Raw genomic sequence first — 23030 nt, forward strand, 5'->3', positions numbered from 1 at the left:
TATAGCGTGGGTCAAAGTAGTCCTTCGTATTCGGGATGTTGTGATTGAGGTTGACCATGTCGGTCTTCGGTCAAGGAAGTGAGCAGGCTTGCTAGATAACCATGGCGGGGGATGGTGATTCCCTTAGACGCGATGTTGAGGCGGTTAAATTTTAGGAAATCCAGTGAGATTCCAAAATTTGTGGTTCGTGTAGAGAACTCCGTGGTTGGGGTTAGTGGTCTGAGTAGCACATCAGTGTGTGGATTACTGAGTGTAGAGTTTATTGAGTCGACTAGTCAGCTTGTCGGTATCGGGTGTTGGGGTGGCATTGGTCACCTTGAGTTTAGTCTCGTTCGTTGTAGACTACGTATGTTGATTAAGGAAAACTGAAATTAATCGAACATGTTTTGTCGTTGAGTCTGACGGTTGGAATAATACATCTAATATATGTATTGATTGATCATTGTGAATGATTGGATTTTTATACATTATGAATGTATGGTGTTTAGTTTGATGTTGATACAGCACTATAATGTGTATCATTTGTGTATTTCTGAGCCGTGTTTATGATTATAAAGTGGTTAAGTAAAGGGAGGCGGGATAAAATTGCAAAACCATGAATTTCTTATACCTTATGGCCTATGTGTTGATAGTACTGTTGTTATTTCTATTAACTATCATTCTAGAAATGTTATGTTCTGTGTCGGTTGTGGCATCACTGTATGAGTGATGGTTGTGGATAGTGCTGTTTTGGAAAGAAATGGAAAACAAAATTTTTCCAGTGTTTGGACCATATAAATGCGTTGTTGAAAAGTTGATTTAATTCAAGAATTTTAAAGAATTCCAGATTAATCTTTTGGCAAATAAACTGTGGATGACTCTGCGTTTTGGGTAACACCGTATTTGTGAAAAATGTTTGCAAAGCTTTTGAGTTTTCGTACGAACATGCAAGATTTATTCCGGAACGTTAACGTTGAAAATTTAAACATCGTTGGGAAATGCCTCTTGAACAAGAAAATGTTTTCTTATTATCTACTCTAAAGATTTGCTTTGGTCGTGTTGTTGAGTAGTGACTTAGCTTGGAATGCTAGTCGGTTGTTGGTGAATTGTTTCGGGGGAGGTTTGGTTTGTTGAGACTTGCGTACCTAAGGTGTGGTTGTTTAGAATGTGTTTCCTTGGTTAGTATCTTCCTTACTAAGAGTAAGTCGGAGGTTTGTTGTGAAAGTAATTTCTGTCCTTGGGGCTCGATTGTTGAATGCTCTGTTATCAGTTGGCCTTGTGTTTTGGCGTACCCTTAATTTCGGGGACGAAATTCTTTAAGGGGGGGAGGTTATAGAGGTCCCGATATTTCCTGTTGTTGTTTAACTATAATCCGGACTCGGTTCCGTAGATTCGTTGTTATCTTATCCTCATTTCTATCCCTTACTCTTTTAATTAGAATTTTGGGTTGTGTTGGGCAGGTTGGGAATAAGTGGGTCGTGTTTTAAAACTTAGAAAATTTGCCCAGGTTTTGGTCTCTCCGCTCGAGCGGCGATTTGACGCTCGAGCGGGATTTTGTTGTTGCCTCTCCGCTCGAGCGGCAGTTTGGACGCTCGAGCGTGAATTTCCTTCTCTCAGCATTTTGGTCGTCTGCAGAAAATTCTGGGAGAGTGCACCCGGCGCTCGAGCGGATCTTTGGACGCTCGAGCGTGAACCTGTGTCTGTACGCTCGAGCGGGGTGTTGTACGCTCGAGCGGACCTGCTTTTATATCAGTTCGTGAAACCACCTTTTTGATCACTTTTTGATTTCCTTTCTCTCTCTTACTTTTTCAAAACCTCCATTGGAGAGCACCTCACTCTAAAACCGAACTTCTTTCTTAGGATTGATCTACCTAGAGTGTTTTCCTCACCTTGGGCCTTTGTAAAAAGTGTGTTGATCGTCGAGGGCTTTGTTGAGATCTGAGAAATTTGGGATTTGGAGCACTTCTGAGTTTTACTCATCTTCTCCCTTGGAGCTCTGAATTTGAGGTAGGGATATCCTACTCCTCTCTATGGATTTTGTCTTTAAATTTTGGTAATTTGAGATGTTGGGGTTGGTTTGGTAATTTTGTGAAAGTTTGGGCCATTTGTGTTATTTTACAAAAGTTGGGATTTTATTTGTAATAAACCTAGATGCATGTTTGGTATAGAGAAATGGAATAAATGTTGAATCATTGATGAAAATGGGACCTAAGGGTGGTAATGGTAATTATGGAAAATGACCTAATTACATTGTTTAATTAATTGAGATAATTAATTGTGGGAAATGAGGAAATGAAATGGAATTGTTGAGATTGGGAGTGCATGGGGTTAAAGGGTGTAGTTGAATTATTTATCACTCACCGAATTGAAATGTCGATTGAATATCCATTGTGCATTTATTTCCTGCTTAGAAATAATTGCTTTGGGCTACCGGCGGAGGGTAGTGTTGATTGTTGTAGACAATGCTTGATGATTAGGCAAACTAAAACTAATCAATTGGATGTGTCATAGAGCATGTCGGTTGATAGAATACATTAATTTTATGTATTGATTGATTGCATATGTGATTCTGTGTTTATATGCATTGCTTGTGTATGGGAGGAGATAGGGGATGTACTCCACGGTTTAGGGGAAGATGGGGGATGTACCTCTAAACCGGTTAATGGTTTAGGGGAAGATGGGGGATGTACCTCTAAACCGGTTGTTGGAATGTTGATATAGCTCATATGCTTATCGGTTGAAGTGTTGATACAGCTCATATGCTTATCTGTTGTAGTAGTGATATAGCTCATATGCTTATCTATTGAAAAGTTTGTTTGATTTGATATAGCACTAAAATGTATATCATCATTGTTTGCGAAGTATGGGAGTAGTTTATGTGTTATTGATACAACAAAATAATGTGTATCCACCTTGGATTTCGAAAGTGTTCTAGTGATGAACTATAATCTCATCAAATGTTCTGGCCAGAGTACTGAGCCTTGTTTTCAAACTCAAAGTTGAACAAAAACGAGAAGTGAATTGTAACATAGACTTGGCTGTCATGGAAACGTAGGGAGATGTAAATGGAAGTGTCAGTGTTGACCGTCTATCAGTTGCTAATCTTTTAGTCATTGTTCATGGTTGGTTTAGTGTATTTCTACTGGGCTGTGGCTCACCCTATATGGGAATATCATTTTCAGGTACAGGTAGCATGCCACCTCCAAGGACGTAGCTTGGGAGGCCAGAGGCGGACTTTTTTGTTGTTTTACTTGATGTATTACATGTAAATTCAAGCCAAGGGCTTAACGTGTTTGAGTTAGTACTCTTTTGTTGTAACCAAGTGTTAACTTGGAAAGCTGTAAGCCCATAGGGCATTTGCTTTTGTTGTTAACATGTAATACTTTTTGTAATGAAACTCTGTTAAATGAAAGAATGTGGAGCTTTTGAATATCAATGCATGTCTTATTTAATGGGTTTAAAGCTATTATTTTGAGGGCGTTACAGACAATATCCACAAGTTAGCAATAGTCAAATTTTAATCTAATGGGTCAAAATAATGATTTAAGAATTCAGAAAATTTAAATTGTAGAACTAAACCCTATCTTTTCTTATTCACACTCACCCTTTACAACTAAACACCTATATTCCTCTTTACCCCTCATCTCAAATAATGAATAAAACAAATATGTTTTTGGTTGTACAGTTTAGAGTAAATTACACAGGTCTCTCTTAAAATTTGAAGAAAACAAGCCCTCTTTTATGTTTTTGCTTTCTATTATTAATATGGGAAAGAATTTTATCTAATGTACTGATAATCGGTTCGTAAGATACATTATAGGTCTTATTTTGATAATCTGAATCGTACAATTTGTACAGTTTTTTTGTGTAGATCGTTTAGGATAAAATTTAGATTAATGCCATATATATATATCCATATATATTTTTTCACATTAGTCTTTGAAAAAATGAACGGACAATTTCAAAATTATACTTGTGATTCTTTTTTTTAAACAAATATAATGAAATCATATAGTTATGAATATAATGAATCTAATTATCAAAATAGGATATGCGGTGACTCTATAAACCCCAACAACACCCCTCTAGTAAAACTGTGGACGGGAGAGAATCATTCCCCATTAAAATTGAGAAACACCGAAAATGTTTTCATTGTTTTCATTTTTTTCCCATTGTTTTCATACATTAATTTAAGCTATCTAATAAGCATATATATGGCTTTCAAAATATATTTGGGTGACATGTATGTCAAATCCAATATGCTCAGGGAATTCAGTAATTGTAGCAATTTTTGATTTGTGTCATGTAGTTGTGGTGCATTTCAATTTGATCTAAGCGGTGTAGCTTTTGGAGCCATGGCGAATTTTGGTCAAGCTGATGCATTACACAATCCTAGGAAGTTGCTGATACAATGTCAAAGGTTAGAATATATATATATATATATATATGTTAATGGGTGTGTGCTTACTTGATGAGTGTATTGTTAAATGTGTAAAATATAAATTTTAATTTTGATTTAAAAATAAATATGTTGTGTGATATTTAAGTAGTAAAGATATTGTTTCTCATACTGAAGATCTTGGATTGGAATCTTTTGCTTGGTTCATATTTTTCTTGTGTTTGGAATAATAGAAAACGAAAGTCAATGAATTTTTTAATTTTTTTTATTATCAACAAAAAACAAGCTTATTTAGATATGAAATATTTTTTACTTTTAAAAGGCAGAATACATTTTCCAAACAGTCTTAGTAATGTCACTGTATTACCACCACCACTCTTACCTCCAGCACCACAACATCATCACCATAGCCACCACCACCGTCATCGTCGCTATCACCGTCACCGCCGCCCCACTACCATGCTACCACCTTTACCTCTACCTCTACCTTCATTCTACCACCACTACTACCATCACCAAACATAGAAAAATATTTTCTAACCAAAAAAATAAAGCGTAAATTTACAATTGCCAATATTTGGCCATGCATGCACCTTCTCTATGTATCTCACATGTTAATAAGGCCAAAAATGCCATTTTAATTTGGCAATCAGTTAAAACAAAAAATGACATTTTCATTTGACAATTTGAGATCCATTTCATTCACTATAGTTGAGTGTTGGTTGCTATTTGTATATACATTTGACTTTTAGAGTGTCACTAGTCATTTACTCAATAGTTATTGGCAGCCAGCATATGTTGTTTCTCAAAATCTGATGGGTGGAAATTGGTGATAGTGTGCTTTGGGAGACGAGACAACAATACACTTTGTATTGTTGTTTGTATAGTGTTGCAGATTGTCAATTCAATTTCGGTGGATTCATTTGGTGAATAGTTGTAATGATTGGATTTTTTTTTTTTATATTTACAAAATCATTATATAATTTAATTGAATGGTTATTGTACCACGTGATTAGTATTTTTTTTTTACATATTAAAAGATTATTTGTAAATGAGTTTATGATAACTGAAGTACAGTTTTTAATTTGTTACACACGTTTAGGGTGAAATTTGTCTCTCGAGTTGAAGATCTTACTTTTGTAAAATTTTAAAAATAGTTGTATAGCTCAAACATTATGAAAATTTTATGATGTGTTTATATATGAGTATTTATTTTTTGAAAATTCAAAATTGAACAGTGTTTAGTTTAATTTATAATAGAATTTTTGTGTTGAGATTTGATGTTAAAATCATGACTTGAGGTAAAATTTATTGGGTTTAATTTTGTATATATTTGGGGCATGTTTGGTTTATGGGTGGAATTTTAATTCAAGAGCCATAATTTAGAATCAATCTAATTTGGGTTCATATAACACATGTTCAACTGTTTGGTTCTTTTTAATTATGTGAATGGAAGGTACCACATCAAGAGTTGTTATTATTTATTATACTGTATTATAATAAATGTTTAAAATGTAAATTTATGGTGTGTTTTATTAAATAAAAAAATATATTTTGTGATAAGAAAAAATAAATTATTTTATATTACAAAATATTAAAGTGTTATTAAAATATTTTTAATTGATGTATATATATATATATATATAAATAGATCAATATGTGAATATAAAAAAATAAAAAATAAATAAACAGAGTGGCAACCCACGTGGGCGGCCTCCGCCCCCCTTTCCTTTATATTTTCTTTTCTCTTTCTTCTTAATTTTCTTTTTTGGTAAATTACACTCACTTTCCTTGAAATTTTTGATAATTACAAGAATTTCTCTTATAGTTTTAATAACTATAAAAATTATCTTTATTTTTGAAACTATTATTAAGATTTCCCTGCCGTTAATCTTCTATTAATTTATTTAACAGAATTCTAATGACGTCATGCTAGTGCCATGTACTATGAGTAAAAAATTTCAAAATTGGTTTTATATATTCAAATAGTAAATTTTACTCACATCCCTTGAGGTTTTACAAAAAATTAATAAAGACTCATATATTATTTTAATAATGTTAAACAAAATTAATAAATTTTATAGAATATTTAAAAAAATTCTAAATTGTTAAGACAAGCATACATATAGTAGAATAACCAAAGTATAAAAGAGCTAATAAATTGATCACAATTAAACCTTATACTAGATTAAATCATTTATTTGAAAATTACGAAACAAAGTAAAAAAGATGTTTTGTTTTTTAAAAAAATCACCAATTTTATAATAATTATTTTGAGAAATTAGAGTTTGAATAAAAATTAAAAAATACATATAGGTATTTGATTTTTTTTTGGGTATGAAAAATATATATTTGGAGAAATTATCCCCCTCTTTTCATTTTCTTTATTTTATTTCTTTCATTTTTCTTTGTATTTATTTTCTCATTCATTTTTTCATGTCACTACAACAAATAGCAACATCATATTATTATTATTATTATTATTATTATTATTATTTTCTCTGTTCTCTATTCTTCTCTATTCTTTTTCCTCAAATAGCAACACCCAATATCATCGCAACTTACGAAATATAATTTTTTCTTTTTCTTTTGTAAACATAGTTGTGTATTAATTTTTTTTTAAAGAAAAATAAACATAATAACATTTTATATTTATAATAAAAAAATTGACTTATAAAAATTACCAAATGTTACCTCATAAATATATATTAAAAAAATTATCATTTTATCTTTTCACAATCCTATATTATTCTCAAATTTTAATTATCATTAAAAAAAATAAGTCAATGTATATTTCTCACCTTAATAATAAAATTTTTAAAAATAAATAAAAAAGTAAAAAAATATCTAATCACGTTACAATAAATTAAAATTAGACGATAGAGAATGAAAGATAAAGAAATCATTTAAGAATAATAAACTATTTAAAATTTTCATTTCTTACATCTAATTAAAATAGAATTTTACTTGAAGCAATAAATTATTTGAAAATAATAAAATACTCAAATAATTTGTTATTTGTTACATCTGAAATCTATATCTCCCTCTTTGTTTCTTTCATTTAAATTATTTTTATTAAATGAAATCTCAAAATTAATTCAAATAAGAAACATGGATATTCTTTCTTAATTTCATCAATGGTTGATATATATAATTTTTTACTGTTCAAAGCTTATAGTGGATATATGTATATATACAAAGTCAAGGAAATACAAAATAATAATAATAATAATAATAATAATAATAATAATAATAATAATAATAATAATAATAATAATAATAATAATAATAATAATAATAATAATTGTGAGAGATAAAATGATAATTTAATATATAGGTAAATTGCAATTAAAAAGTATTAAGTGTAAAGGGTATTATAGTCATTTGCACAACCAAGTTAACGCCGTTTGGCTTACATTAACGGGAGGGGGAATCTTGATAATGTCAGAAAAAGTAAGGGTAGTTTCTGTAATTATTGAAACTATAGAAGAGGTGCTTGTAATTGTCAGAAACTGTAACACTCTGAATAAATAACACAATAAGTACTCATTAACTTCCAATTACATTAACTTGATTCCAAATCAACCCATCCAATGTTATATATATATGTATATATAAGGAATAAAGTCTCAACATTTACATTGTCATCAAATCTCCAACATGGATATTCATTAAACTCTAGAGATTTACAAAAGAATGTTCCACATGCAGTTATACATTCAACATTCCTAGAATATGAACCTATAGCATGTGACACAATACATCAAGTACAATTTAATGCCCTCAAGGGCTACAATTTTCCAAGGCTTAAGCTCGGTCATATAAAAGTAGTTTTCAAACCTATACATATAAAGCTCTTGCCTTCTCAAAAATAATTACAACAAAAGAAGAGTCTTGTGCCATCAAAATATATTCCATGCCTCTAACTTGGCAGGCAAACCACATCCTTTCTTGCACAAAATCCCACAGGGTGAGCACAAAGTCCAGTAAGAAAATCTTAGCAAAGTATATACATTTTATACAATCTCCTGAGATTAATGTATATGCCATACCATGTTCAAAAACATATATATATATATATATATATGTATATCTTTTGAAACCTTTGTGAACAATGCAATTAGAGAATTTAACAATTCAATGATTTCAATGTAGTTCAAAAGGGGCAGTAAATACGATTCAGATAATCCCTAAGTTGTCGTCTGTGTCATGCCCCAAAATAATTCACATAATGTAATCATATTAATTTAACATTCACCAAATAATAAAGACAACAATTCTTCCATCTTTACATTTTGAAATGAACATGCTTATACAAAAAGTTCACATGCGGGTATACATTCAATGGTACTAAAAACACATGAATCTATAGCATGTGAAGCATCTAGTCTCAAGTAATTAAAATGCCCTTAAGGGCTTACATCTTCCGAGGCATAAGCCCGGCTACACAAAATGGTCTCTCGGACCCATACAGGTTAGCCCTTGGCTTTACAAAAATTTACAACCAAAATAAAAGAGTAATCTACTCTTCACAAAGCATATCCACGCCCTCAACTCGGTGGGATCACTACATCTTTACCTGCACCAAAGTCCCATAGAGGTGAGCATAATGCCCAGTAGAGAATTCTAACGAAATATATACAGTTATGTAAAACTCTTCAACATTATATGCAAAGGTGATGCCATGCAATGTCATATTAAAAAAAAAACTTATTTCAATGCACAACTTAAAAATCACCATGTTTTCAATAATATTTTCGCAATCTCATCAATTTCAAAGCTTCCAATTCTTTTCAATTAATAGGGGTGGTAAATACGACACTGGTAATCCCTAGGCTAGTGTCTGCACGTAGACTCTGCAAGTACTACCAAATTGTCATTTTTACCGGTATTAACTGGAAGGCTCGACACCTATCCGTGTGGGTTTCTGGTCTTTCACCTTGGACACTTAGGCCAACTTATCAAATTCATCAACACCTCCTAACCGGACTTACCAACGTATTTACCCCATAACACATTTCCATAGTTCTCATTACAATACCTTTTTCTTTCATGAAATAGATATTTTCAATCTAAATTCACAATGCATAATAAAAACAATTGAATGAATATGCAATACAATGATTTCCGTACCTTATAACATTTCTCCATTGGCAAATATCTCTACAATAATGTCAACATTCACATTTCTCATTTCCTCTCTTAAAAGTTCTTTCACAAGATAATCATATGTCATCAACACATAGCTACGATTTCTCATTCCACAAGTCTTAACAATTTAGTCTTTTCAAAACTACATGTAGTGTGATCAAACATTATTCTCCAAGATTTACAATTCTCACAACTCATGACACAACAAATTGCCATCTCTCAATTGTAAATGTTCATGTATTTTGCACAATATTAATACAACTTCTCATTTGTTCATAAATCAAGAACGTTGTAATTTAACAAACATGTGATCAAAATCTATACTCTCTCCTCATTGAATCACAAGAAGAAGGAAGATCCATAGGTTTTGTTCATGTGTTCTAAAATCCCCAAATTTCTAGGGTTCTATATCAAATATAAAACATTTTCCCATTTCTTGGTGAAATCCTTTCCTAAAACATCTTTCTTAGATCAATAAGATGAAGCCCTCAAAGATTGACATTTAAACTTTGGAAAATTTTAAAACCCTCCTTTGAAAAATCTCTACACTCTTGAGCCCCAAACCCAACTTTCAAAATAATTTCCAAAAGAGACATAACATCAACATTTAAACTTGCAAAACATGTATATATAACTCAAGAATGTCCCTACCTGAATGTTTGATGAAGAGGAGAAAATGAAACCCTAGCTTTGATGGTGTTGAAAGGAGATCTCCACCGTACACAACGAAGTTCTAGTGGTGTTCTTCCACTTTGATGAAGAATCTTGGATCAAAATGTGTTTAGATGTGGAGAAATCAAAGATCTCTTGGGGTTTTTGGTGAGAAATGTAGAGAAAAGTGAGAGAGATGTATTTTTAGAGAGAGAGATATATCAAAAGTGATATACACAGCCAAAAGAGGGAAGAAATAACAGAGCCTCGGATTTGGGCTTTTCCCGCACGTGCGGCTCTCACTCCCGCACGTGCAACACCTCCCCGCACCTCACTCGTGCACGTGCATATATTTCGGTCTTTCACAATGGACACTCAGCCCAACTTAACCAATACCAACTACACCCTCTATTTGAACTTACCAATGTATTTACCTCAAAACAAATCCAAAAAGATCTTGCTTCACAAACAATTTCCTTTCTCAAACAATACTTTTCCAAAGCAAGATTCAAAATTAATTGCAACAATAATAAAATGGAGTGGCAATGCAATAATGAAACAATGCATTAATATAGTCCCATTTTCAATTCCACCACACAATCCTCCATTTTGATCAATTTTTCACATCTCTTATCAATATAACATCATGATATATTTCCAAGAGATAATGTAACAACATCAATATTCTCCACATGTTAAACATCATTTTCTAAACATTGGTTTTCCAAGACAAATCAACAATAAGCTTCAAAGTCAACAATTTTCATTTTTGTCCATGAATTTCCTCCTTTAATACAACTATAGAAATTTCTCCATCATTTTTTCACATAACAATTTATTAAGCATAAATTTTACAATATCTCAACATTTTCCCAAAATCCCCAAATTCTAAGTTTTCCACCAAAAAAAGGCTTTTGTTCCATTTTTGAAAAGATTTATTTCAAAATAACACCCACACCTTAGAACATAGTTCATATTCTCAAAAGTTTTGGGAAAAATAGAAAAAAAAAAAATCATTTTCTAACATCATCTACGGTTCATCAAGACAAACCATAACTCAAACATGTAAGAAATACCTCAAACAAACATAATCTTGCAAAAATATGTATAACTCAATGATTATCCCTACCTCAAGCTTGGGAGATGAAGAGGAAGAAAATCCTAGAACTCAAAGTTGGTGAAAACTTGATCCAATCAGTTATAAATGTAGCCCTCGTCCCCTTCTTAGATTTGGTGTAAAAAGCCCCCTCAAACTCTTGATGATTTGAGCTAAATCTTGGAGAGAAGTTTGGATTGGGTGTGTTTATAGAGAGAAGGGAGAGAAAAAATGAGTAGAGAGAGAGAGAGAGAGAGAGAGAGAGAGAGAGGAGTGAAAGAGTGCCCAAAACACGTTTTTGGGCATCAATTTTGAGGCAAAGTGCACAAAATTTGAGACAGACGCGCCGAATTTTTTGCCTCCACAGGCGGTTTGCTCCAGAGAGTTGCCTAGAAAATCCACCAAAATTCGCTCAAGCAGTTTTCTACCCAGAAAACTCTAAAAAACTTGAAAAACTCTGTGAGGATCCGCTAGAGCGGTTTCCAAATCTGCACAAGCGATTTTGCCCAAAAACTTAGAATTAGATTTTGCTACCCAAGACAAGTTCCAAAGCCCAAAAGTCGAAATTTTCAACCCAAAAAAGTTACGAGAGGTTAAGTAAGATTAGGAAAGAAATTTCAACGACCCAACACGACAAACAAAAAGCTGAAAGTAATGCACACAAACTTACTAAATACTAATCAAGTCCAAGACCCGAGGCATCACAGAAACCACAGGGGAGGTGAGTGTAATTTACTTCCCTTTCTTTTTCTTTTTTGGGCCCTTTCCCAGAGAGTTGTTCGTTTCTCTCTCTTTTTCCAATTTCCACCATTGTTGATCAAGTTTTGAGCTTAGAGTGGGAGTCCTTAGAGTGAGATTTTGCATAGTCTTTGTAAAGGGAAGTTGGAGAGCTTGTCGTACTCTTCACAATGGCAGTCTCTGATTCTTGATCCGGCAAGCTTTGCATTTTCAGATTTGTTTTTCTTCATATTTTGAGGTAAGAATTTCTTTGATTCTTTTCAATATATCACTATAGATGGATATGTGGTACTTTCTATTGCATTAAAAAATATATATATAGTTTATAAGTGATTTTCGAAATACATGTAGATGAGATTTTGGGTCTTCAATCAAATAGTTTAATCTTATATTTTGTTGTTGATTATGAAAATTTTAAGCTAAGAGAACATGTTTATTATGGTTGAAATAAAAGTCCTAATTTTTAATTTAATGTTTATGAGAATGAAAAGAGAAGATGATTTTTTTCTTATATAAATATTGAGTCATGTTGTTTTTTTGTGAATAAGAAATGTGAAATGGGAAGAGAAGGAAATTTCAATGGTTGATCTTGTGATGCTAATATATGATGAATTGATGCTATTAAAAGTTAGTTGTGAAGTTTAAAATGAAAAACCTTAATTTTTATTTGATGGTTATGTAGTACGAAAAAGAGTTAATGTTTATGAATGGTTGAACTAGATATTGTTATTGGTACATTAACAAATGTGATAGTTAAAAAGTAATTAATAGATTATTGTAATAATCATTGTGAACTAGAAATGAAAAGTAGAGAGAGCATGAAGTAAGTGATTATTGTGAAATCGGCCTACATTGTAAATATTGGTGATTGAAAATAGTGGAATCAATTGTGGACATTACGAAATGATATAATTGTTAATCTAACTCTAGACAATATTAGTAATATTGAGGTATGGAAATGTTATGAGAATCACACTGACTTGTTTATAATAATTTATATTATTACTATTAAATGCTTAGAGGTTTTGTCCTTGACCATTGGTGGATAATGATATTATTTGTTGTGGAATGGATGTGAAATAGGTTGATATGAAACCTTGTGTTGTTGATTATCTACATAATTACATAATTATATGAGAATGAATGGAAGGAAATTGAGATGCACGTGTTATGGAATGTGATTGTGCTATATAGAGGTAACGCAATCCTTCCAGCTAGCAACCGATAAAGTGGGCTAATGTGCTATATAGAGGTAATGCATTCCCTCCAGTTTGCACCCGGTAAAGCAGGCTGTGCTATATAGAGGTAATGCGTTCTTTCCAGCTGGCAACCGGTAAAGTAGGCAAACGTGGGTCTTGGCAAGACCACAATGGTAACGTGGAGCTTGGCGAAACCACAAGTTGTTTACGAGGTTTTATTGCTAATGTGTGTATATTTGAAGAGATTATTGTTGATGAAAATATGTATTGAGAATATAGTCGAAGTTGTGTTATGAGGTAGATATTGAATTCGGTAATAATGAGAGTGTTGTTTGATGTAAATGAGTAGCACGGGATTACAAAGGATTAATTGTGGATTGATTTTGAAAATAGACAAAGTGATGAAATCATTGGGATTATAAAAGATGAGTCATAGAGTTGCCGAAATGGTTAATGTGTGTATGATATTCGAGATGCGATTTAGAATTTAAGATCTTTTTGAATTGAAAATGATGAGTTACAAAGGTCTGAAAATGGATTTTCTTGAAATGGTAAAAAAGGATTCTTTTGAGAAAAAGTATACGTATGTATGTATATTTTGGATATGAAAAACAACACTATATATATATATATTTATTGAGCTGGAACATTCATGATCATATATATCTATAATATACTATTGTTTAGAATCATTAGGATCGCTGGACATTAGTGTTCATCCCATATTGTTAACCATTTTTCAAGTGAGAAGTTTGGAATATTGTTCAAGACCATGGAGTCTCCTTATTTGTTGGCCATGGGGTCTATTACTTGTAGGCGGAATGCCATTTTATTGTAATAAGGGTTGATCCCTTTTTATTTAGTTGTTTTGTTTTATTTTCTTCTATGTAAGCCTAAGGGCACATGTTATAAATTATTGTAGTTGAACAGTTCATCACCGTACATACGAGAGATAACATTTATTACTTAACTATTTATTATTGCTTCCACTTTTACTATTATTATGGAAATGGATTATAATTAGAGATTAAATAATAATATTTGAGTAATAAAATTTGGGGCATTACAATAGTGATGTGTGTTTTTAAAACTTTAGTGCTCTTTTTGTTGCTGCTTTTGGCTGGTGCTTCGAAGTCTTCTCTATTTTTAGTTTTTGGCTGCTTCAAATTACTGTTTGGGTGCTTATTTGGCTGCTTCAGTGGAGACTAATTTGGATCTATTATCTTGGTTTTTCAATAGCTTGTTTGAATATAATTTGTTGGTCTATTTGGTGAGATCTCTACTCTTAATTATTTAGAATTTATTTTAGGGTAGTTGTGAGACTTTATTATTTTGTTTGTAATCATTTGAAAACTTTTGGTTGATAGTAAAATCGGACTACGGTCCCCGTGGACGTACCTTACATTGAGGTAACTATGTAAAAATTCTTCTGTCATTGTTGATTTGTTTTTCTGCATTATTTTTATTTCCTTCGATTGATTTACATTTGTGGAAAATCATTTATTTCTCTAACACTTTCTATCAAATTTTTAATAATGAGTGAGGAAAAAATTACATAAAGACAAGATTTGAAGTTTGAGAACTTATTTGTTACAATTAAAAAGTACAGGACCAAAGGGAAATAAATTCGAATGAAAAATTACAAAGTGAATATATATACATGTATATAAGCTTTTGAAAGTGCAGTTGGCAGTACATGTGTGGTTTGGGTAGAAAAGGATTGTGAATTTATGTTTTTATATACCCTTTCAGTAATATCGCTTGACAGTCATGCCAGGATTTTTCGTTTGCTTCTCTAAAATGGGTTAATCATTGCACTTAGATTGGAACTTGATGAAAAGTTTGAACGGCTTAGTGTCACAATTAAAAGGTTAAGAGATAAAGGGAGATAGAGTATAAAGTAGGTTACTAAGGCTTTATTTGTTTTGACATAAAATATTTTACATAAAAAATACTTTTCTTGTAAATTAATTTTACACAAAATGTTTATGTTTTTGTTTTTGTGTTTCGGCATTTGGTTGACACTTGAAACAAAAATATTTTATTGCGTAAAAGAGAAATTTTGATTCAATAAAGTATCATTTATGATTTTTTAGTGAGTTAAGATACTTATTTGCAAAGGCTTAATGTGTTGAAAAGATAGCGAGTGATAGTCAACTTCGTAAAAATTGACTTATATAATTTTTTAAAAGTAAGTCATTTTTAAAAAAATGATGCAAAAATATTTTCTTTAAAAAATATTTTACTTACTTTCTATTTGACAAAAATATTTTACGTCAAAATAAACGGAACCTAAGTGTAATTTGCATATCAAATTTTGATTGTAACATTGCTATTTTGATATTAACCACGAGAGATACCAATTCTTATGTTGTAAAAAGATTTGGCACCGTTGATTATTGCACTTAATGGACTTTCACAATAGTTATTGTTTAATTGGTATGTGCTTAAACATGAAAGTGTTTTAAAGATGCATTAACCTTAAAGCTTTTGAAGACAATGAAAGCGATTTTAAACTGAATCTACTCCAGTGCCAAATAGGACCTTCAATCCCATCCTAACTCCTGTTGAATAATTTATATTTAAATATATATATTTTTTATTTTATGAATTAATAAAGAGACGTGAGTTGTGAGTTTAAACCAAGTGGTGTAACTTTTGAGTTTAAATCAAAAGTAGTAACTTTTGAATCTACGGAATAACCCATCCCAACACAAAGATGGAAAAGGTTGCCATTTGGAGATGGAACTTTTTGTTTTCTATCTATAATTTATATTTCCTATTTCTCCTCTTCTACTTGGTGGTTTAAATCTAAAAGTATTTGAGATCTAATTTCATTAGTGCATAACACAGTTAAAGAACAGTCATTAGATTGCTAACTCAGTGCACACCTGGAAAACCTAAACTCTAGATATGTGATTTATGATTATCTCCAATTTGATACACAAATCAAAATCATGGATACGACAATTCTCAACACACTAAGTCAAATCTAAGTTAATGCTCATTTTCAATAAAATTCATTTTGCTTTGAACTCAGAAATCAATAGATGGAACACAAGGGATTTAACGAGGAAAAAAAAATTCCAATTGGAGTCCACCAAATGCAATTGCTAAAAAAAAAAAAAAAATACAAGCCAAAGAGGCTATGAAAACCTACTAAGACAAAGCTCACCCAATCTACCTCCTAGTGAATCCATACCTAGTTGATCCAGAGATGCTATCACATCTTCAATCCAATTTGCTTTTAGAATTTGAAACTTGTTAAGTTGATTCCATAACCTCGAATAAAGCTCAGATTCCACCAAAATAACACTGAAGAATGATCACGAATGACTCTCCTTTGAATTGAAAATCAATCACTTGATATGTATGAGATACATCGCTCAATTATCAAGGAAAAACTCAAAGAACTCAATCCTATATCTTATTCTCCGTTTGAGGAGCTTTCATAGAGAAATTCAAAAGAGTTAGATCTAGATCTAAAGAATTGGAATAATTATTACAAATTGAGTTCGAGTTGACCACTCGAGTGATGTGTCAAGATAAGCAATAGTAACAAACTTTCAACACTTGAACTACTTAAGAAACTGTGACTTCGCTTGAGAGCTCATTTCTTCGCTCTAGCAACCAATGCAACTTTCCAGTATCTCAGAAACTAGTCTGAGAAACTGCAAGCCTAAAGAGTTTGTAACACTTGAACTCTTTGAGCTAATGGGATTACCTTTGACTCCCTTATTATCATAATTATAATCTCTTTAGTTGATGTTAGAACATTGATTGATGTGGCATTGCGACGATAGAGTAAGATTGGACCAAAAACATTGATTCAGATAATTGTTCCATGAGTAGTCCTCACACTTTTACCTTTTTCTCTCTCCACACTTTGAATCTTGATGTGAGGCTAGAACCATTGGAAAGCTTATTTTCGGGGTTTCGATTTGGATACAAAAACGACCTAAAACATAGTCTGCATGAGATAGTTATGGCCGTTTGAAATTTGTAACTTTGAACTTTGGACATACTTTGCTCGAGCGCAAGATTTACTGCTTGAGTGGTCTATAGACCCTTGCATACTCTGAATTTCAAAATCGTCTCAGATCCTACAAGCATAAACTTATCGCTCGAACACGCTTTTGATCGCTCGAGTAATTTGTTCGAGAAAGTGGAGATACTGGAAGCATTCATTCACTGATCGAGCATAGCTTTGACCACTTGAGCAGTCTGTAATGCCCCTAGATAATTGACATAAAATAACTCTGATTAATTTATTCAATCAACCAATCTTAGTTCAATTGGACAAATCTCTATGTTTGTATTCCATATAATATGAGAGATTTACAAAAGGGGTCCATATGCAATAAACATTCAATCTTCTTAAAGTATGAATTTGCACCATGTGAGACGAATAATAAAAAAAAAAGAGAGAACAATATAAAAGAATACACTGTCGGCTATAAGTTCTAGGGCTTAATCTCGGTTACACAAAAGATGGTTATCAAACCTATACAAGTAAAACCCTTGGTTTGACATAAATGAACAACAGAAGAAAAATAAAAGAGCCACATGCTCTCAAAACACTTCCCACTCCTTTAACGATCACCGCGTCCTTTCCTGCACAAATCCACCAGGGGTGAACACAAATCCTAGTAAAGAGATTTTTAACAAAGTATGTAGTTTTAAGCTGTTTTACAATATGAATGCTATGCGATGTCATGCTTCAAAACCCCATAACTTTGTCCCTTTATAAATCACATGCAATCCTCTTTCCAAAAACACATTCTTCCAATGAATTAAAAATGCACAAACAGGGCGGTAAATACGACTCAGATAATCCCTAGGCTGGTGCCTTCAAATAGGCATACCAAGTACTACCAATCCCTACTTTACCGGCTCCTAACCGGAAGGCACATGGTACCTACTCCACACGTGTTTTCGGTCTTTCACCCTAGACACTAACACCAACTTAAACAATACCAAACTACAACCCCGATCTGGACTTACCAAACATATATGCCCCAAAATATTTCCAAAGTCATCAATTGTTTTCTCAAAACAATAACTCAATTTCTAAAAGCATAGCCATAATAATATATATTCAAAAGCTATGCAAGTGAATGAAATGCCAATGCAAAAAGTATATAATCTCATTACACAGATTTCCAACAATACTCAACATTTCCGCAATGTAAAACAACAATCATTATCCACATACATGTGACATATGACACATCTTCATATTCACAATTAATATCCCTTTTCTATTCATGTCCAAGCATATATAAATCATGTTATCCATATCAATTTTTCAACAACAAATTTCATCCATCTCGTTGATATCTCAATCAACACAACAACATGTGAAAGTTCATCATTTTCTTAAAAAATTCCAACACTTGAATAATCTTTCACAAAATCGACTTTTTCCTAATTTCTCAAAAATCTAGGGTTTGATCACAATGTGGATTTCCCTCATTCTCAAAGATATTTTTCCTCCATGCACTCCCAACAAGCACACAAGTTCACAAAACAAATTAATTTGGATAATATCATAAGAAAATCACTTTTTCAACATTTTAAACATTGAACACCTCATATCTCAATCCCCTTATCATATCAAAATAAGCAAGCACATGCTAAAATCACATATATAACTCAAAGAAACTCCTTACCTCAAGTTAGGAGAAGAAAATGTGAGAAAAACTGCAAAATCAATGGTGTCGAAATCCGATCTGCACCGCACACTACGTAATCCCTGATGAGCTCTCCAAATTAAATGAAGACACAAGGGCCAAAAATTCAATGGATTTGAAGAGATCAAGGAATTTATGAGGGTTGGTGGGTGTATTCTACAGAGAGATGAAAGAAAAGAGAGAGAAGTGAAATGTAGAGAGAGAGAGAGAGAAAGGAATGAAAAGTGAGGGAGAAGTGTTTGATGGCTCAACTTTTAAGTGATTGGACACATTTATTGAAACTTGTGACGACCTAGTCTTTATTTTCTTCGTTCCATTCTCTTTTTGCTTTTGTCAGGTTTAAAACGCTCGAAAATAATTCTCAAAATAATAGTTCTTGTTTTGTTTTGTTCGGGGTTAAACCTCTCTTGTTTCGGAGGGTGCACGGTCGAGCCCGGAGTGCCTGGGAGCGAGGTGGAAAAATTCTAGGCTGCAAACCAGGGGCCGCACGTGCGGGGCCTTGGGCCGCATGTGCGGGAGGGAGGTAGCACGTGCGAGAGGCTAGGCCGCACATGTGGAATTCAGGGGAGTGGGAGAGCTGCACACTGCCTAAAAGCCATGTGCGGGGGTGAGGTATGGGAGAGGAGCACCGCACGTACGGGGTTGGAGGACGCACGTGCGGGGGAAGATGCTCCACACGTGCGAGGAGGGGCGCTGCACGTGCGGCAGACTGGGCAACCCGAATCTCTATTTTTTTCCTCTTTTTGGCCGAATGTGTATCTCATTCTAGGCATTTCTCTCTCTCTCTAAACCTTATTTCTCTCCTTATTCTCTTTAGGAACCCTCACCAAAACACTAAAACACTTTTATTCTTGAAATCCTTGGGTTTAGATCATCATCATCTCTCACAATCTTGAAGATCTAGGGCAGGAGCTTCACTTGGTGTGGTAGAAATCAAAGCTCTCTCTCATCCTTGAAGTTAGGGTTTCATCTTCTCCTCTTCATCAAACATTGAGGTAGAGTTTCCTTTGAGTTATATATATGTTTATGTAAGTTTGGAGTCGATTATATGAGCTCCTCTTGTGATCTCGAAAAAATGGGTTTGGTGGCTCAAGAGATTGATGATTTTGTAGAACAAACTCTATCTTGTGTTGTTTTAAAGGCTTTTCTTGAAATTTTGGGCAACATGGGTTGAGATTGAAGTATGTGATGAGATTTTATAAAAGGGATGAACAATGTTAGGGTTTTTTTTGTGAAAAACCTAGAAATTGGGGGTTTTGGTAATGGTGGGTAAATCAAGGGATTTTCTTGAAATAGATAAAAGGGTGAGTGAAAATTTCCTAATTTTGTTGTTACATGATAACTCCAGATGAATAAAGGTTGGAAACCTCACTTAATTTTTCATTGGTTAAATGCATACATATATATATATATATGTGTGTGTGTGTGTGTGTGTGTGTGTGTGTGATTACAAATTGCACAATGTTGGGTTCCATGATATATGAGTATTGTGGTGAAAGGAAATTGGTGTTCAAGCATTTGCTATAGCTTTGGAATATTGGGAATGTGAAAGTATATGAATTGTAGTTTCATTGTTGTATAAAGATCCATGATAGCAATTTTGGATCATTTTATGAATAACTTTGGGAAGGGAAAATGAGGAATGTAATCGTTGGGTGATGTTGTTGGCATAACTTGAAAATTGGAGGAACACTATTGCATTGCATACGCATTCAATAGATAATTTGCATCTCGGAATTGAGATTGGAAACATTCACATTTTTAAAGGGCTATATATATATATATATATATAAATATATTGAAATGAGAACTAATGGAAATGTTTATGGGGTAAATACGTTGGTAAGTCCAGTTAGGAGGTGTAGATGAAATTGATAAGTTGGCCTAAGTGTCCGGGGTGAAAAGCCGAAAACACATGCGGAGGAGGTACCACTTCCCTTCCAGTTAGCAACCGGTAAAGTGGGGTACTGGTAGTGCTCGTAGAGCCTACTTGCAGACACCAACCTAGGGATTACCTGAGTCGTATTTACCACCCCTTATAATTAAGATTGGATGTTTGGAAAATTGATGAGATTGCAAAATGTTAATGAAAACATAGTCATTTTCAAGAAAAGCATGACATGTGATTTTTTTTGAAATGGCATTGCATGGCATTTGCATTTGCATTTGCATTTAATATTGGATATCTTACATAAATGTATATACTTTGTTAATGATTTCTCTACTGGGCTTTATGCTCACCCCTATGGGATCTGGTGCAGGTAAAGATGTGGTGATCCCGTCGAGTTGAGGGCATGGATTTATTTTGTGAAGAGTAGAATGCTCTCTTATTTTTGTTGTAAATTTTTGTAAGCCAAGGGCTAAACGTGTATGGGTCCGAGAGACCATGTTGTGTAACCGGGCTATTGCCTTAGAAGATGTAAGCCCTTAAGGGCATTTTCGTTGTTTGAGACTAGATGTTTCACATGCTATAGATTCATGTGTTTTTCTCATCATTGAATGTATATCCACATGTGGAACTTTTGTATAAAACCTAGGAGATTTATGATGTAAAGGTTGGAGAATGGATATATATAGTTAACGAATGTGGTTTGGTGCATTATACATGTTGGGTTTATTTCAGGGCATGACAGAACTGACTCTAGACAGACCACTCGAGCGCTAAATTCAAACTCCCAGAATCTCTCTTTTCTATAGACAGACCGTGTGACGGTGAAACCTTTGCATAAGCGGTTAAAGCACACTCACAGTATTACAGACTTCAGAACAAAGAACTGGAAGAACTAGTTTACTGCTCGAGCGACAAAAGGACCGCTTGAGCGGACTCAGCTTACAAGTGATGCAAAAATCAACCTTAGAGCATTCCCACATTCCCGAACTGACTCCAACACCCAAAGACGCAAGTTGACACGTCAAAAAACACATTAGGACAAAAATGAATAGTCACAAAGAGAAAAATAGATGACAACCTCGTAGAGCTCAATAGCAACAAGGACCCCACAAGAAAAGACATTTCGAATTAATATACTCAATTTGCTTTAAAAAGACCTGGGACATAACAATCTCCCCATCTTAGGGAATTTCGTCCCTAAAATTAAAGTACTCCTCTAACCATGAAACAATTCCCAAAACCCAACAACGATAACAACACACAACCATGAGATTAAACTCCAAATGACAATAACAATTTCCATAGTAGGCCTATAAATGGATCGGATTCGGATCGGATCTGTCAAAATCTGAATCCAATCCGATTATGACAAACCCGAATTTGATCCAAATCCGTTTATCCCATATCCAATTATAGATCACCTGAAGTCGAATTCGATAATTTCGGATATCCGATCCAATAATCCGATCCAATCCATTTATTTATTTATTGGGCTATAATTTTATATAATTTGATTTTTTTTTTCATTTTGTGTTTTCTTCATTCAAATTGAGAATAATCAGATCGGATTATCGGATCAGATTAGAATTTTGCATATTCAATCTGTTTAATAAATGGATTCAGATTATCGGATCACCGGATCGTTTTGTAAACGGACTTGGATTTTAGGATTGGATTCGGATTAAATCTAATCCATTGACAACCCTAGTCGATAGTGAATAAAAAACATGACAATTCAATTCTAATTCAATAGATCATACTCTAATTAACTTTCCAAGAATTATCATCATATTCTCAATAGGGTCATAGTAACTACCCAACAACAACTGCAACAATAATCATCGACATGAAATTTTAGTATTAATTCCGATGTTTTCAACAATAACTTTCATGTCCAAAATCATATCAATTTCAATAATACGTAATTAAGAATAATAACATTCAACTCCCAAAACAACATTAGAGAGTATTAACATTTCAACCTAACTAAATATTTATAAACAAATCTGAGTACTTGGAGTAGACTTCCGCCTTCCGTTCCCAGGTCACTTCCTCAACCCCGTGGTGCCTCTACAACACTTTCACCAAAGGTATGGTCTTGCCTCTCACCACTTGTTCTTGGGCACCTAAAATTTGAATAAGTCGCTCTTCGTATGAGGCATCATCATCTACTTCTAGGTCAACCCAATCAAGTACATGCGAAGGGCCAGGTTCATACTTCCTACGCATAGAG

General features: G+C 33.2%; 1 protein-coding gene across 1 annotated transcript in view; it reads left to right on the forward strand.

Moving 5' to 3' along the window:
• Window positions 1-23030, forward strand: part of LOC114260656 (receptor-like protein 9DC3) — a 49810-nt gene that overhangs the window by 14700 nt on the left and 12080 nt on the right. The window contains exon 4 of the mRNA XM_082923314.1: window positions 4289-4399. Coding sequence (XP_082779440.1) covers window positions 4289-4399 — 111 coding nt within the window. The remainder of the gene's footprint in view (window positions 1-4288; window positions 4400-23030) is intronic.

Source organism: Camellia sinensis, chromosome 4 (assembly GCF_055761805.1).
Source record: "Camellia sinensis isolate YWXY chromosome 4, ASM5576180v1, whole genome shotgun sequence".
NCBI lineage: Eukaryota > Viridiplantae > Streptophyta > Magnoliopsida > Ericales > Theaceae > Camellia > Camellia sinensis.